The sequence below is a fragment of the Vigna umbellata genome, chromosome 10 (genome assembly GCF_029865625.1).
Source record: "Vigna umbellata cultivar VRB3 chromosome 10, Vumbellata_1.0, whole genome shotgun sequence".
Classification (NCBI taxonomy): domain Eukaryota; kingdom Viridiplantae; phylum Streptophyta; class Magnoliopsida; order Fabales; family Fabaceae; genus Vigna; species Vigna umbellata.
The window spans coordinates 13,959,389-13,978,171 of NC_142174.1; the positions used below are offsets into that span (position 1 = coordinate 13,959,389).

At 30.5% G+C, this 18,783-nt stretch overlaps 2 protein-coding genes across 3 annotated transcripts; both read right to left on the bottom strand.

Annotated features, from left to right (window-relative positions):
• Positions 1 to 208: 208 nt before the first annotated feature.
• LOC124819861 (aspartic proteinase 36-like) lies at positions 209 to 7,024 on the bottom strand. 2 transcript variants are annotated; one of them, XM_047291453.2, is made up of 12 exons: positions 6,609 to 7,023; positions 6,389 to 6,509; positions 5,113 to 5,540; positions 4,850 to 5,006; positions 3,798 to 3,880; positions 3,625 to 3,721; positions 3,457 to 3,529; positions 3,135 to 3,347; positions 2,826 to 2,950; positions 2,428 to 2,529; positions 2,260 to 2,357; positions 209 to 721 (listed from the first exon to the last, which is right to left on the bottom strand). In XM_047291453.2, the coding sequence occupies exons 1-12, from the start codon at positions 6,869 to 6,871 to the stop codon at positions 550 to 552; spliced, it is 1,932 nt and encodes a 643-aa protein (XP_047147409.1). In that variant the 5' UTR covers positions 6,872 to 7,023; the 3' UTR covers positions 209 to 549. The 2 variants fall into 2 exon arrangements, with proteins under 2 accessions (XP_047147409.1, XP_047147412.1); XM_047291456.2 differs by lacking the exon at positions 209 to 721 and adding an exon at positions 1,176 to 1,549 and having other exon boundaries at positions 6,609 to 7,024.
• A 1,051-nt stretch (positions 7,025 to 8,075) lies between these two features.
• Positions 8,076 to 11,788, bottom strand: NRAMP4 (natural resistance associated macrophage protein 4). Its single transcript, XM_047291457.2, has 4 exons — positions 11,052 to 11,788; positions 10,803 to 10,939; positions 9,774 to 10,426; positions 8,076 to 8,656 (listed from the first exon to the last, which is right to left on the bottom strand). Exons 1-4 carry the CDS (start codon positions 11,558 to 11,560, stop codon positions 8,435 to 8,437), a joined length of 1,521 nt encoding a protein of 506 aa, XP_047147413.1. The 5' UTR covers positions 11,561 to 11,788; the 3' UTR covers positions 8,076 to 8,434.
• Positions 11,789 to 18,783: the final 6,995 nt, after the last annotated feature.

The window sequence follows — 18,783 nt, forward strand, 5'->3', positions numbered from 1 at the left end:
TGTTCCCATTATTACAAATCTTGAAAGATGATGGTTAATGGAATCACCAACAGTTAAATAAGTTATAAACAGTTACATTATCGATTTTGTTGACTGAATTATTAACTAGTTTATATGTGGGTGCCTATCATCATCATTATCTTCAATTATAACCACATCATATAATCTTATGGTTACTAATTATAATTGATTAGTAAGAAGAATGAGATACAAGAAAGAAGATGAGAACTTAAAAATAAGAATAATAACAAAGTAAAAAGTAATAACTAAATAAATATATAAGTATCTCCCTAAAACGAAATTTTAGTTTAACCTAAAGCTACCGCCACCCTTTGATTCACTGCTATATTGCAATTATCACAAACACAATTGTGTTTGCAGATGAATAATTCTTTATATACAGCTCGATTTCTTAATTCTCAGAAACCAAAATCTTGATCGGTTGTATTACTACTATATGACTGTATAAATTGTTTTTGCATTGATGGACTCGAATATGCCAGCCACATTAACAAGGCAAACCACTAAGCAATAGTGGTTCAAACACGCTCATAGTGGCTGAAGTTCCTGCTCTTTAACAGCTACATCAACTGGCTCGTATGAGTGCTCAGTTTGCTGTCTGTTTTTCCAAATTAAGAATATTCCAAAGGCTGCCAGTCCTAGAACCAATGTAAATAAAACACCTAAAGCCACAACCAAATAATATTGCTGCCACCAAGTCCTGCATAATTTCAGAAAAATGTTTAATGGATACAGAAAAATACTTAATCTATGTACTTCAAACAAGAAACAAAATTTTGATTCAACAACCATGCAAAATGTATGGTTAAATAGGATGACATGTCTAAAATTTGAAAAGAACAGAGGTTGTTTTCCCACTTGTTCCAAAAGTTTACTTTGACACAATATATTTGCATGACAAACAGGTAAAAATAGAAGTGAAGTATTAAAATTTTATGGTTCTAAATAGAATTAATCTTAAATTAATATTTCCAAATAATTACACTTCATTCTACCATTGAACTATTCACTAAGGCAGAAAACATGCCACAGGCTTCTACGCAGTACAGCGAAAAATATAAGGATTCAATATACTGCACCCCCATCTACACAAGGACCATAGTATGTGAGAACATGAAAAATGATAAAAACCTAATCCTCAGCAACTCTTGAAGTCGGTCATAAATTGAATTATATGATTTAGAGACCATGAAAAATAACTCTAAAATCATATACACCATAAATAGCGTTCAATGTACTGATGTTAATTTAGTTTAGGAAGCCTCTACTTTTGAAGAAGGAAACAGTCAACTAAAGTGCAAGCATTAAACAAGTGAGTAACAAATACAGTAATAGAATAATCAAATAGGATAAGTTCAAAAGTTGGCCCATCAATTCCCCTTCATCTAACAATTTAAGCTTATATGAATCTTCAATCTCTTTCATAAGAACTGGTGAAAAAGAAGTAATGATAAAACAATGAATTGTTGTTCAATCATGTGATTGTATAGATGATACGGAATTGTGCTGTTTCATAAGATCCAATGTCCTGTGAAATTCATATATGATATGTATCAATAGCTACTCAAGTCGAATTGAATCGTACAACTCAATTTGTGAAAGAAAGACTCTAATAACTATACAATCATATATAGATATTTAATATTGGTTGTATTAAAATTTAATCTTTGTAATGTTTTGTCAAGCAAGATTAGCGCCCTTTCATTTTCACCTAATAAGCTCTACAAATGCACACACTTATGAATAGTTATATAAATACATGAATGGCAGTATATATTTAGATCCAAGAAATTATCAAATTTTGTTTTTGGTCCCCAGTATTGTTTGACTTTTTTGTCTCAAATGAATTTATTACTTTGTTTTTATGACTAAACTTGCTTAGATGGCACTGGAACAACAAAATGGGATGAAAAAGTTAAAAGAAATTATTAGGGACCAAAAACAAAACTTGGTAATTTATCAAGAATGAAAACCCAAATTTAAGTCTACGTGAATATTAGTATCTATAAGTATGAAAAAGGCCTGCATATGTTCTCACAAATATCAGATGAGGAAACAAATAACCTTAACATGAATTTTAACAGATTAGTGAATTAGACTTTCCAACCAATCTGCATCAGTTATACTAGCTACCTCAGTATTGCATGCATTATGAATAATAAAACTTTAAGTTATGCAAGCACAAGTACATGATGGCAGGAAAGATAATTATCTGACTTCTTTCAAGAAAATATTTACCGTTTCAATGGAGGCTTGGCATTCCAATCAAGTAACTTATAACTTCCGAGTGAGTCAGGAATTTGCATTCGATGCTCAGAAAGCCGGGTAATCATACTCTGTTACAATGAAAATCACAATCAAACAGGCAGTCTTTACCAAAATGCATATGCACAAATGTCCACTTACCATTGCGGTGGCATTTGTAAAGAAATCAGCATATGGCCTCGGTGTTATGAGCCATTTAGAGAGAGAACCATTTCCAAGAGAAGAAACATTCAACAACTGAACCTGTGAGCATTCCAGCAAGTTTGTTGTCATTATAAAGTAAAAGTACACATCAACAGGGAAAAATTACCCAAAAATGCATATTGTTTTATCACTATTTTGGAAAATTGTCACATTAACTAAAAGTAAAACATCTACGACCTCTACCCAAATTCCAGCGCACACCATCCAAATGACATTGAGAAGGTTATATTATGGATATTATTAATTAAACGTTTATACTTCATCAAAACTATTAATTATAACTAAAGATGCAAGTATTCAACCAAATTTTCTGCACTTCAGTGACCGTTTCTAACCTGTGAAGTATTAACATTTAACTCGTTAGCAATGAGTCCAGTCAGTTCTGTAATGTGAGGTTTTATTTCCATGTAGCTGACGTTAAATGAAATTACAATTATTATTTGAGCAATTTGGAGTTCACCTGCACAATTAAGTTGATGAAAACAGATTAGTCATCAGTGACCTAAATCACAAAGAGATGGTAGAAATTTCTGAAAAATAAGCAATTAAACTAAATCAGTGAACTCTTTTATCAATTACTAACATCTTAGCCATGCTTGAACATGGTCTCTCAGCATAAAATAAAAAACAGCAGCTCATAATACCTAGCTCTAAATTATATTGTGATGGGGAGGGGGACGGAGCAACAGAGGGCTCAAATGCTTTGGTCAAATTTGTTCCTTCAGATTTTGGTGACATGGGTGATGGTGCGTCTGAGACATGTAGTCTTTCCCATAACTCAGAACAATTAGTCTTCCAGAAACCAATTTTTGTATGCTCACGATCATACATCACAAGAGTGTTACGAACAACAATACCTACTCAAACAAAAGAATGATCACTATAAGACAAACCCATACTAAATAATATTTAAAAGCGAGGGAAGTATGAAATGGCATGAAATTATCCATACTAAATAAGGTATACCTCCTAAAAGAGTAGTTGGATCATTGCCATTTGAAAAAACCCCAAGACAATATGCACCTCGCACTTTTAAATGCTTAATAAAAGACAACCACAGTAAAATAGGGATAAGAAAAGCAATCAACCAAGAAATACGACTAAGGATATTAATGATTTTATTGCACAACTAACCCGAAACAGGTAATTTTCAGGTGACAGTGACAACTTGTGACCATTTTCAAATACCATGTCAACTGCCGGAAAGCTTTTAGAGAGTTGAGAGACATCACTGAAATACAAGTAAACTCAAAACCGTTAATTAAGCAGCACCGTGTGTACATTCACTCCTTAAAAGTGCCACTTACCTTCCTGCACCAGAAAAACATATATCATTATAACGTGGATCTGGACCACTTATTTGCTTCAACGAGTGAGTTTCCTTCGTAATCTGCAATCAGATAAATGCATAATCTGAGTCATCAGTCATAAAAGATAAATTATATGGTATACAGAAGACTTTATTTTATATTGCAAACAGGAAAATTGATTTATGATACCAAAATAGTGATGAGAGGTTAAAAAGGACTCTCCAGGAATCCACAATACATAGCACATTCATTTCACTAACCGATTGAATTATCTAAGTGTCTGAGCTGTTAAGGGAGAACATCCCAAAGAAATGAATACCGAAATAAAGCATAATTAGTTATAATCTTAAAGCATTGTCACTTAAGTGCTGCTCCCAAAAAAAAAAATAGCTAGTAATGACTGCTAATATTGCATCGTCTGTTGATTAGAAAACTTAACGAGAATTTGCAAAAGTAAAGAACCAAAAAAAATGACATGAGAATTGAAGCATCTTTAAACTCTATTTAAATATCATAGAATACCAATAACCGCCGGTATGGCAAAAATATACTGCCTATTCAAGTAAAGAACAAACATCCATCCAATGAATTTTAAATTTATACTGAAAAATTTAAGCTCTTATAAAAACATAGTTGCTTTACCAAAGTGGCAAAGTGCATTACATAAATATTCAGTAAATTAAAAAAAAAAATCCAATAAATAACTCAAGTCACTTAAAACTAAGGGAAGACCAGGATCATGATTATGAAAGAAGAATATATCTGCAGCAATATTTGTATAATGGGGATGATTAACCCACAACAGCTCTAAGAGGTGCCTCCTACATGTGCAATAGGGGGTATTCAAGGCCTTCCTGGAAATCTTTAAAATTGAAATTTTTCTTACAAAGAATACCTTTATTCCATTGACAATTTTATTCTATCTCACCTCATAACACAGGAATGACAAGTCTCACTGATTTGAAAACAAGTCAAAGTTTCAGAAAATATGTAAGATTAAAATTGTAACTCAAGCACTTATACAGTGATATTTATGAGAAAACACTTACAGCATGTTTAAATGCAACAAATGCTGATTCTGGAAGGTATGCATAAGTCGTGCCACTATCCAAGACAGTTCCATGCTTCCCATCAAAAACCTTTGGGTTTAAATTCAATCGCTTACCCGCAACATGTAGCTCCTTCAAATTTATATTGTAATATGGACTGTTGGCATCCCAAAACTAGAGTAAATGTGTGAGATTAATAAAATGCATTTGTTAAGAAAATGCATGACATCTCATATCTGTAAAATAAGGAATTTGACACACACCTTCGACCAGGATCTGAATGTGTAAAAATCATGTCAGCTGGGGGAGATATGCTACCAAGAACCATAGCACCCCCACCAACACCCATTCCACCATAGCACAGTGAGAATGAATCACTTATCACTTTTTTCTGAACCAGTTGGTCCATGATACTTAGATCTCCACGGCCCAAACCCATGATTCCATCAGCATGCTGAGTATAAAGATCCCCAGTCTCATCATTTTCACAGCCAAAAGTAGCACGTTGAGGGGAAAGCTCACTCTGATTTCCAAAGGATACAACATCCTCACCAAGGACCCCACTGCTAGTACTCATTTCCGCATACCGTCTCTCATACGTGCACTGCTTCCTGTCTGCATCACAGTTGCACTGCCATGTGCATTTTACAGGTTGATAGGTTTCTGAATCTTCTGGCTGGAACTTTGGATCCTGTTAAAAAAAATTGGGCACACAAATCCAATCCACTTCAGATAAATCAGGTGAGATACATGTGCATGGGCACTATAATTTCTAACCAAAAAATATTCTGTTAACATCTTTTTAAAGTTGAAATAAATGGCATTCAAAAACAAACTGAACGCGACAGAGGCATAAGCAGTCTACCTCGCAACATTAAAGGAGTGTTGGTAGTTGGTAGAAGTGAAAATTGGAGGAATGAGAATGAAATTCAGTATCTCGAGTCTAGACTCATCTTATATCTGAGGGAGTTATCAATTTTCAGTCCTCCATTTTTCTATTTTCACAAATATACAAAGCACACCCGGGAGTGTATAAATTTAAAAAAAAATCATATAACCCCTTCAATGTGTATTTTTATCACAAACTCACCTTAGGACCTCACTCAACTCCCTCAAAACTCATCTAGCCTTACAAGAATTTCAGATCTCAACGTCACCACACCCCCCACCCCCCCCACCCCCCTCCCCCTCCCCCCTTTAGGTCACTCACCTAGGACTAGACATCCAGAGCATGGACCAATGCAGACCAGCAACCTCCTTCACCCTAAGAATAGACATCTTGAGCACAAATAAATGTGACTCAATAATCAATCTAGAATAGACTCTGATATCATCCTAAAATATGGCTTATGGCCTTGAAAAGCGAAGACAGTTCTTATAATAAGGAACATATTAGATGTAGATCATCAAGTTGGCCACTCAATAATTTTCATAATCTCGAGTTAAATCCATAATCAAATAGCACCTTTTTTACACAAATTTAACAATCAATCAAAATAAACATTAATTTATTGATCCAGATATGAATAGTAACACTACCTGGTGTTTACCACAGTGTTGGCAAGTAGAACATGGGACATAGGTCACAGTGCTCCCCGTATCAACAATTAGAGCAAACCTCTGCGGAGGAGTACCGATCCAAAGCCGTGTCGTGTAGTACCTACTCAATCCATATTCCAAAACACACACAATTAGAAAAAAAAAGTGCGAAACTATTTTGAGAAAGAGGAAAGGAAACGATGTGGCGAAAGAGACGAACCCGTTCCGGAGGAGATCGTCGTGGAGCCTCATGCGAGCGTTAGGGTGGCGTTGGGACAGCGATCTCTGAAGTTGACGACGGGGGCTAAAGTCGGAGACGTAAGAATCGGGAACAGAGTGCTGTAGAGGAAGAATCATAGCAGTACGAGAACCCTCGTTTGGTAAGAGTAACACTTTGCCGTAGTCCCCGGAGACAACAACCCACTGCGCCAGGGATAGAATAAGGAACACGACGGAGATGAGTTGCGTCCGTTGCAAAGCCATGAGTCAAACTTCTTTCAAGCGACGGCGTAGATCAAAGCCAAACAGGAACTGAAGACTGAAGACTAAAGACTCCACCGAGAAAAAGGAGTGTCTCAATTTACACAAAGAAAGGAGAAAAGTCAAACCATCCTCTGCTGTACCTGAAACCAAAAATATCCATTTTCGCTTATTTATTTTCTAGTTACCCAGCTTGACTGTTTTACCAATTGTGTCACCACCATCACCTCTTTTTTAAGAAAAAATAACATATTCCCAATATCAGACATAGATTACTTAGTATATGGTTGTCGATTTTTATTTTTTTTTACGAAAATATATCACGACACATTTTACGTTGGTTTGACACAGAATATAAAATTAAAACAGAATATAAAATTAAAATAAAGTATAAAATTAAAATGATTTTAAAAGTGTAAAGTTTTATATTTAAAAAAAAAACTAAAATGTAAGTAATGATAATGTTAAACAAATGTAAAAGATTTAGGTACGTGAAACTATCATTTCTCTTTTTTTTATCAAACTGTAAGATTTTTTTAGTTCAATTTTTTAATACTGAGTTTGAAAGCTTAATGGTTGTAGAATAATATAATTAAATATTTTAATAAAAAAACATATAATATTACTATAAATTAGAAGGAACACTCTAACATTGAAAATACACCTAAAAAGTTAAATTTCTCATAATGTTTATCTCAAAATTTCAATAATAGTATAATATTTACCTAACAACAATAAATTTAAATTTAGAATTGAAAAAAAAAAATGTTAAATATTTCACGCTTTTTAAGAAAAATTAAACTAAAATCATAAAAAGAGTATATACTCCTAAGACTCAATATCACAATAATATATAATATACACCTGATAACCCCATCAGAAAAAGAAGAAAAAAACTCATTATTGGTATGTGCACGGAGAAAAGATACCGTAGGAAAAGTATAAAAAGTAGAGGGGTTTTAAAATGTGAGCTACAATTATGTGGGAAAAACATTGGTTTTTGAATATTTGATTGGGATGTTTGTTAGGATTGTTGAATGACTTCAGATGTAAGAATGTATCAAAAATATCAATTTTACAAACATTGTTTACTCTGTCACGGATGAATGAATATCCGTTATCGCAAGACAGTTTCCTTTGGTTCCCTTTTTCTTGCCTATATTTTGAAAGAAATGTTATTGCTGCAATTGACATGGACTTAAGAGGGTATCATAAGGGTATATATACATTGTCATATTCTAGCCACAGCCCAAAAAGCAATCCCAATCTAGTGGACAGGGTCAGCCAGAGAGAACAATGAAGGGAACTATTTGCTTGAACATCAAAGTTCTACAAACTGTCTCAGCTACATTATCTCAACATCCAAGGTATGCTTACAGCTGCATTTATACATAGAGTTCTGACAGAATTACAGATACATAAACTCCGACTCGTTTTGTTTTGTTGAAGTATGACAACCAAGGTTCCTGTGCCCCGTGCATCCAGTTGCAAGTTCTTTTACAAATAACAAGCACGAGTGAGCCTTAAAGAATAGAGGAAAATTACTTGTGAAACTTGAACGACTGCTCAATTCTCTGCGGTAGCAACTGTCTTAGATCCGGTTAAACGTTGCCATGGTGTATAGGTAATGGCTCGTGAAATAAGGTAAAGTACGAATGCAACATATGCAGCTGTTAATACAAACACTATAGCTGCAAACACTGCTCCATTCACTTCAGAGGAGAAGAATTCCACCAAAAGATAGCCGTTTATCACTATCACCAGAGCAGCCACAAGCCAGGAAATAATCTGTATCCATGTCATCCAAAAGACAATAATGATTCATGACTATAGCACAATTAATTCAAGAGAACAAAGCATAAAATCGGGTAAAGGGGTGTTGGTCTAAATACAACCAATGTCCACAGAAGCAACAATTGAAGAACACCTTGGCAGAAAGCAAAGCATCATATAAACAATACTGTTTTAGCATGTCCAACATTAAATAATATTAAGCAGAACCAACGCCCCAGAAAAAACTTATAAAGGAAAAAAAAAAGACGGGTAGGGGTACAAAAAAGGAATCCTTGAAACTACTGACTCCGGAAAGCATAAGTCGTTCTCGTTAACCTAGGTAGAGAAATTATCAAAAATCTCAATGGTGGGCATTATTTTATCACATGTAATCTACATATGTCATTTTCTTGACGTTTCAAGACAATGCTGATTCACATACTCTCCAACTGCAGCAAAATAACGCATGATATAGGATATTGAAAATACAGTTTTGAGCCCATGGGCAGGAAGCACTAAATCCTTATAATTACATAAAAAAACATGTATCAAATGACTTTTATGTTTTTAATATAGTAAATGTTTTACACTTTTAATAAAAACTTTCTATTTTTCTCTTCTTAACATGTGCCCATGGTCACATTGGAAAAAATGATGAAAACATAATCTCATGATGATAATATAATAATATACACAGATAAGAATAGAAGAATGTATGGCTTTGGAATAGTTGTTAAGAAGATCAAGGTCCTGGGGTGAATAATTTGTGAAACTAGATAATGGACAGTCCACTATCTCACCTCCTTTCAACTCTCAAGACAGGACAGTAAAATCAAGCTACCCGTTTTCCTTCTTAAAATCTAATTTTGAATTATAGGAGAAATCAGGTATGCCTTAAGTCAATTCTGAATTATCTCTTGCCAGAAAAGCAAGACATAAAGGACTGACTACCCTGGGACATTTCCGAATTATCTCTTCCTAGGTTTCATTTAATTGATTACCCATAAAGGAAGATAAAGCTGGCAATTTTATATCAAATGAAATAATACGACATTTCAAAGTCTTCCATCAAATTAATACACTGACAACGGGCAAAGTCTGACAAAAATGCAGAGAAAGTGATAATATATACCTTAAGGACAGGGCCAATTCTGAAACTGCCCATTATCTGTTCTTTGGACACCAAGCAAAGCAAGGGAATGAGTGCAAATGGGATTTGAACTGATTGGAGAACATTAAGCCATTCGTTCAGAACATCTAATGACTCCTCCGAGGTATCGAATATAAGAGCAACTATCATTGTTGGGATGATTGCAAAACTTCGAGTAATCAATGCCCTCACCCACTTTTTCAACCTTAAATTCAGAAAACCCCCCATGATAAATTGTCCCGCATATGTACCAGTAATTGTGCTACTCTGGCCGGCTGCTAACAACCCAATACCCCATATATACATGATGGGGAAAAGTCCACCCCCGTACTTCTCCTGAAGGTACTGACCTGCGTTTACAAGACCAATGTTTTTTGCTATTTCAGTACCATAAAAGCCCTTGGCAAACACAGTTGTAACAAATATATTAATCACAAAGGACACCGCCAGGGCGATGGTGGACTCTATCGAGTAGTAATTAAGAGCTTCCTGAACACGGCCTTTCTTGCTGGGGTCAACCTGCCTAGATTGAACAAGCGCAGAATGCAAAAACACATTGTGAGGCATAATAATGCAACCCACAACTCCAACAGCTTGTTGTATAGTTCTGGAGCTAAGTTTAGGAACCAAAATACCTACAAATATAAGATTGAAGTGTTTATCAGATATGTCGGAAGAGCACACCTAAGAATTTACTCTAAGACAGTAAAATTCCACTCGCCCAAATCAACTAAACGAAACATTAAATTTGGTTCATATGATGTCTTCGTTTTAAGTTGTAAGCTTTAGTCCCTACTCGTACATAAAAGTTAATTTTGGTCCTCGACGCCAGCATTAAAAAAGAATTTTAAGCAGTGTAAAACCACTACAAAAGCTTTCTAACGTTTATAAACCATTAAAAAAAACTGTATAGAAACTAAAAAAGACAGTTTTTTATAGAGACTAAATTAAAACATGGATGAGTACTGGGAGAAAGTGAATAGTTGAAAGTAAAAACCAAAACAAACTTACCAACAAGAACATCAACACCATTGGGCTTTGCTTCACCAAACATCCACGCAAACGACAGAGCCATTACAGCAATCAGAACAGCGAAAAACGCCTCCAGTTTCCTCACACCATAGTTCTCAAGAAAGAGAAAAATGAAACTGTAGAAAAAAAATAAAGACAATTAAAAGAGAAGCTAATTAAATAACTAATTGCTCCATTTAAAATATCTAAATATGGTTTAAGAAAGAAAGGGAGACAAATGTTAGCTACCAATCTAAAGCTGTAACTACGACCCCAGCCCAAAGGGGAACGACGCCATTACTGAGAATCTTGATAGCAATAGCGCTCCCGATAACCTCCTGAATGTCAGAGCCAATAAGAGCGATTTCAGTCATAAGCCAGAGCACAATCCTAGCCCATGCAGGATACTCTTCCCTGCACAGTTCAGCTAAGTGTCTCCCAGTGGCGACGCCAAGGCGGGCCGAGAGAAGCTGAATAAGGAGGCCCATAGCAGTGGCCCACATGAGGAGCCACAAGAGGGAGTACCCAGCAATGGCACCAGACTGAAGATCCCCCTCCAGATTCCCGGGATCCAGAAACGCGATGCTCATCAGAAACCCCGGCCCCGTGAACAGCCACAGCTTCCGCCATGAGAACGGCAGCGCCTCGTCACCCTCCTGCTCGTCGATTCCGACCACCACGACCTTGTCCGCGGAATCGTACGCAGTCTCTTCCTGCTCCTCCGCTAACAGCGGCTGGTGGTGGTCTTGTGGAGGCATCGCTGAACGAGGAAACTAAAGAACGAAGAAGTGAGTGGCGTTGGTGTTACGCCAGCGTGGTCACTCGCTACTGTCTCGGCGGCGAGAACCAGAACAGTCTGATTTAGTGCTTATCGTATAAAAATAAGAATCAATTGAAAACAACCCTTGCGTTTTCCGGAAAGGAAATTCAGTTGCTCTCGTTTATCTTTTTTCGCATTTTTCCTCCCACACTAATCTATGTCTATTTATTTTCCCAATAGAATAAGGTTTCTTGTGATAATACGTATCGTGACATGACATCTCAGGCGCCAAAGTTAAGAAGATATCTTCCTCTTTCTTTTTCGTTTTTTCTCTCCGCTGTTTTTATATTTTTTTTCGTGCTTTATATTTTTTAAACAACTGTTATATTAAATAGGAAAAAGAAAAACTTCATGGAGGAGAACGGAAGCACAGGAGATACAATTTTCGATATTTATGAAAGGTGATCAAATCTAAAAAGTAGTTTTTTTTTTATAGATATTTTTTTAACCTTTAAAATAAATAGCAACTAAAAATACATTATTCTTTATTAAAAATGTTTTATTACGCGTATTAATCCGAAACACATATTTTTAATAACTCGATATCCTTGTAATTTAGATTTCACTCTCTCCAGATTGTATTTAGAAATTTAAAGTAAAACATAATTTAATAATGTACCAAAAAATAAGTATATACTTAAAACTGTACCCGAAAAAAATGCCTTTTAGGAAGGTTCATAACCTATTTTTCTAATGCCAAAGCAAACGTCAACAAAAGATTAAGATTTTATTTCCTAAAATTAAACTTTGAAAAGAAAAATATTTTTTTCTGTCACATCCAGTATGATTGGATAGACAAACTCGAACTTCGCGTGGCTCCTCCGGAACCACTTTTATTAACACAAAAAATTTGATGTAAACACTATTTTATGTGTTAGGGCAGTTGGGAATGGTGGTTTTCCATTATTTTTAAATACAAAATTTAAAATGCTTAAAATAAATTATGATCATATCACTTTATTAATAATATATTTTATAATTTTTTTAATTATGTTTTTAGCAGTGGATAAATTTAAAAACATATAATTGAATTTCTATTAAATTTTTTGGGATTTATTGATTTTTCACAATTTAAAATTTTTCAATAAATATATGTCGTTAAATTTTATAGTCACATCTATAATTAATAAAAAATCTAATATATAAAACAATTAAAAAATTAAATTTGAAAGACAATAAATTATTAAAATTTAATAAATATTCAATTAAAATTTTCAAAAGCGTGTGGAAACATGTTTAAGCCTTTATAATTAAACATGTAAACTTTATTTGTTATGATTGGAATATTGATGCATTAAAAAATTCAACTGATCCGTTAAAATTGATATCATTATTATCATCGATGTTATATAATTAGAGCTTTTGAGTATATAATGCAACTGGGTTGAGTGACCCATAAGTTATAACATGTTCTGAGTTGAAATCAATCATAAAAAGTACAAATAGATTATACTTAAGTCCCAAAACAAAATCAGACCCAACTTTAAAAACTATAAACACACATTCTCTAGTCATTCTTCTTGAAAAGACTGCATTTTTTATATATTTTTTATGCATGTCGATATGTCATCACAATTACGACACTTTTAATTTGTGGTTTGCAGTTAGATGTTTCTATTCGATGCTTTAAAAGAATCCACTTATATAACAAGACTTCAACTTTAAATAAATTTTAAGTATAGTTTAATTTTGTAAAATATATTAAAAAGAATGTAATTTAATTTTATAAAATTAATTTATATAGAGAGATTTATATTTATTTATATTATAAATTAAGTTTATTTTTACTATATATTAAACTTTTAACACTTTTATTTTTGTTTTTCTAAATTTAAAATAACAAATTTTTTATTATGTTTCAATTTAATTACTACAAAATAAAAAATTATAATAAATGATAAGTACATATATATTAAATAAGAACGTTAAAATAATTATAATTGATTAACTTAAAACTTTTAAATATACATATCTATTAACTTAGGAAAAATTAAAATTAGTGATTTTTTAAAACTTTGATAAAATTTAGTTTTTCAATTTTAGAAATATATGAATTTAATATTTTTAATCATATGATATTTATTTGATATTTTAACGCATTTTATAATAATATTAAAGTTTTTTACACTATTTAATATATTAAAAACGTATTTAAAATCTTAAATAAACTTAATAAAATTTATATAGAATTTTAAATTCATACTCTTTTAGAAATAAAAAAGCTAAATTAATTTAAAAATTTTTAAAACAAACTAATTTCAATTAAACTTAAAAACATATTTAACTTTATTAAAAGTAATATATATATATATATATATATATATAATAAAAAAACTTAAATTACAGTTATAAAGGATGACAAAATTATTCAGAAAAATTATCTGCATTAAAGAAAAATGCCCTTCTCGGCGGCATATCTGACATCAGAAATATATATATAAGTAATTAATACTTACACCATCTAAAATTTCGTATTTCTATCATCTACCTCAACGTACGATCTAACAAGAAGTACACATGTACTCAATCTTGGTCCCACCCATTTGCATAATTTTGTTGGTTTTTTCTGCTCTTTAAGATTATTAAAATGGCTTTTTTGAGAGGAAGAAACGAGATATCAATAAATAAACAGTCTAATAATACATAAATAAAATCTGGGAGTGAAATATCTATTGTACGGAAAAAGTAGGGAAAATAAAAAATAAAGATAAAATATAAATAGTTTAATTATTTTGTAAACATTTTTTTCATTCTGCATAATATTACGCATTTTATACTTATTTTCTCTTCTTTCAAAATAAACAAAAAAACATTCATTATAAATAATTTAATATGACGATTTAGATTGAGTTTAACATATCTACTTTAGTATGATTTAAATTTAAAATTTATATCAAATCGCATTAGTTGAATATAGATTGTTTGTATTATGAATTAATTTTGACAGATAATTTATTCAAGTTTAATTTATAGTATTTTTTTTAATGAATTAAATAGACACGAAATCCTTGATAAAAGAAAACACATGTTTGAGTTTAATTATTTATTTTTATAGTTTAGTAGGACTTTATTATGCTCTGGCCTACATCAACCAGTCATTTTTTGTCTGATATTTATTACTTCTCATGCGTGCAAACCGACATGTTGTTCTCATCGAAAATAAGATGCGGTACTTAATCACATGCAATGTCAGTAAAAGATACTCACATCAAATATTTATAATTCCATTTGATATGTTTTGTAGTAAATTATAACGAGATCTCCTCATGTTTTTTTTTTAAATTGATCTTTCACATTCTAGTAGTAAATTGTAAAACTTTGGACTTCAGGCCTCTTACTCTGTAGCTATATATTAGATTACGAATAAATTTTAGCGAAGTTATTATAATTGAATTATGTTTAAGAGTTAAGTTAAATTTGTAATTGGATGATTAAGTCCATGCAAGGGTAACATTGGTTAGTTAATGATATATTTGTACATGATTTTAGAATGTTGGATATGACGTTCATTGAATTGAGTTTTCAACTATTACTTTAAGATGAAATGTATATGAAATTATGTTTAAATAGCTGTATTTGATTTTTAACTTATTAAATATATTGAAAGTTGTATAATAGGTTTTTTTTTTTAACTATTACTTTAAGATGATTAAATTTGATTTATGATATATATGTTTTCTCGGACAATATATTCTTATTTAAATAAAAATGAAAACAAAAAAATTGGTTGTTGTTTGTATTGTCTTCTAATTATAGTAATCTCGATCAAGTAGAATGATCCACTTAAACCACGATTTCAAATGTGGTTTAATTTAATTATTCAATATATAAGTAGCATGATGAATTTAACTAGTAATAGTATATATGCTTATCAAAATTTTATTATAATGATTATCAATAATACTTGAATATGAATAAATTAAGATTCTAAATTTATGATGGTATGTGAACTTTTGATCAAATATATTTATTAATTACAAATATGTTTGTCTTTTTATGTTTACATTATATACATTAAAATCCTAACCTATAAGAATGAATATAATTACACTAATGACTTATAACGTTTATTATGTTCATGTTAGTATAAAAATTTGATAATAAAAATGTATGGTGAAATTTTTTTAAATATTTCGTCTTGATCTTGGATCTACCACAACAATTGTTTTTGAAAATTTCTGAAATGATACTAACAAAAGTCAATTTGGATTGAAGCTTTCGTTCTCTCCAATTGTATTTTTACATTAAGGTTAGTGTTTTCATGATTGTTTTTCTCATATAAGCTCTTTCTTGTTCATATGTTTTATCTAGATTATTTATGTGTATGATGGAATATCATGATATCGAGAAGTATCTAATCACTAGTAAGTGAATTGAAACTTGGACATAGATAGAACACCCAACTGGTTTGGATCTAGGAATAAATTCAATAACTTGTTCATTCTAGACATTTAATCTTAATGTGAATTGCATGTTAACTTGGATAAAGAATTAATAATTAAACATATAAATTTAGAACTTGCTACAGATGAATTAGGACTAGTACAACCAAGTAGTTTAAGAAAGCCTAAGCTCCAAAAGCACACAAAACTTTATCACTCTTATAAACAACAAAAACATGATTATGACATACCATTAAAATCACTGATTAACAGAGAGTCTTATAGAAAATTCGAATGTACATAAAACCCTAAATAGTTCATATGCAAAGGAAGACAAAATAGACAATCAAGAGAAACATAAAACTAACTTACTCTATTTGAGAAAACCGCTCTGGTGGAAGTGGAGAGCTCATGTCGAGGATTACTTTGACAATCTTTGATTTTCAAACAAATGAAAGAAAATGAGAACTCCAATAAAAAAAAATAAAAGAACCATAAAAAAGTAATTTATAAATAAATAATATATTTTAAAATAATAAAACTTATTCATAACAAAATTATTTATAACAAAACTACTTATAAAAAAATTATTTAATATTAAAATAGTTAGGTTTCACTATTTTCAAACCATTATCACTGGTACAATATCATTATTTTAAGTTTTACATATCTTATTTTAATTTTATTTTCTTATGGACAATCAACACAAGGTTTGTCCTCACTGCTTATATTCATTTTCGTTATTTCATTAATATAGACTATTAACATCAGGAGACATGACATAACTGATTAATGTTGGAGAAATAGAATTTTGGAAAAAAAAAACAAAAAAGAAGGACCTACTCTTTCAAATCTAACAGACTAAAAGCATAAAGATACAATGTTAATTTCGTTTATGATTCAAATTTTAATGCATATTAATTCTAAAATTAAGAAATAAATGAAATGTCTCAAATGTGACTTTAAAATACAGTTTTATATGTAAAAAGTATTAACGTTAGGTTAATTTAAAAAATTATATTTATCTATTTTTCAATTTTAATAGTAAAAAATATCAAAATTTAGAATAAAATTGAATTACAATTTTTTCTTTAAATTAAAATATTAAAGGCATATTTAATTTTAAATATTGTTATATTTTAGTTTTAATGAATGTTTTAAAATGGTAGAAAAACGTAATCATTTTAAGTAATTAAAAATTATTAATAGATATAACTATATAAAATACAAACATAAGTATCTGATGTATATAAATTATTTTTTAATCGTATGCGAAACTTGTTACATCCATTAAATTATACTATTAAAATTTTGTACTTATCTTCTACAAATGACAAGATATTTTATTTTCAAGGAAAGTTGTTTTCTCCCTCTCTTTTTCTTCTTCTACCATTTTTTCTCTTTTTCTATTTGGTATGTTATGTTAACAGTGTATTAACAAATTTATTTCTTCACATGAAGCAAATATTTCAGATGAAAACTAAACAAATTCTTTATATTTTTTATGGTATCATGCTCATAGCTGACAAAAGTGTCAACATGAAAGCTTCGTTATAATATTAGTTAACAAGTCGTGAAATCAGTGAATGATGTGATGCGTATCAGTTGATAGATATAATAGCTAATCAACTGTAGTGATAAGCTTTATTATTTTCATTTTCTTAAGAATGAAGAAAGATATTTTCTAAAGAAAGAGAATTTTCAGAAAAAGCTTCTGCAAGACCAACTTTTACTAATTTGGAATTAATTAATGTTTTTAACTTTGGGATTTCTCAATCTCAGGTTCAGTTTTATGGGAATAAATTGCAAAAGTATTTATAAATAATAATATTTTTATGATGATAATAATTTATAATTTTTATGTTAACAATTTTAATATATATAGTTTTAATTTAGATTATACAATGATAATTATATATTTATTATATTTTTATAATTATGATAATTTTTTAGTACACATATATCATATATTGTATTTATTATTTTCAAAAATAAATATATTAATATTTTTTAAATACATGTTGTATTTGATAACATATTGTACCGTAGTCACAAACTTCAATTTCATTTCCAGTGGGTTTGCTTCACCCAACAAGGTAAGTATAAGTTTTAAAACTTCCTCGTTTGCTTACAAGGCATCAAGAGGACAAGTTTCAATATGCTAATTCACTTTTATTAAACTAAAATTAAAATTACTTTTTAAAAATATATTTTGTATTATATTATTTGAAAGAGGTAAATATATAAAAATATTATAATTTAATTTATTAATATTTACAAATTAATCTCTAATTATTAATTATAATTATTAATTATAATGGAGTAATTTAAAATAATTATTTTAAATTTATTTGATTAAAAATAAATTAATTAAAAATTTTATTTATATGACTAAATACTATATATATATATTAAATTTTAAAAATATGAAATTTGACCGTTGTTCTTTGATTAGTCAAGTTACGATTTTCAATTCTACCATCAACCAATATGTGCTACTTGTGCTACTTCATTTCTAGATAACATCCCTTTTGCATTTATCGTTTTCTTCATGCATCTCACAGCATGATAAAATACATATTTTAAAAATATTTTAGAATGTATATTCTGAACTATATTTTTTCTTAAATATATTTTATATTATACAATTTAGAATGTATTTCGTTCAAAAAAGTGTTTCCGAATATACAATACAAAAAATATTTTTTAATATGTTTTAGAATGTACATTCTGAAACATATGCTCAGATTAAAAAATATTTTTCAACGTATATATTTTG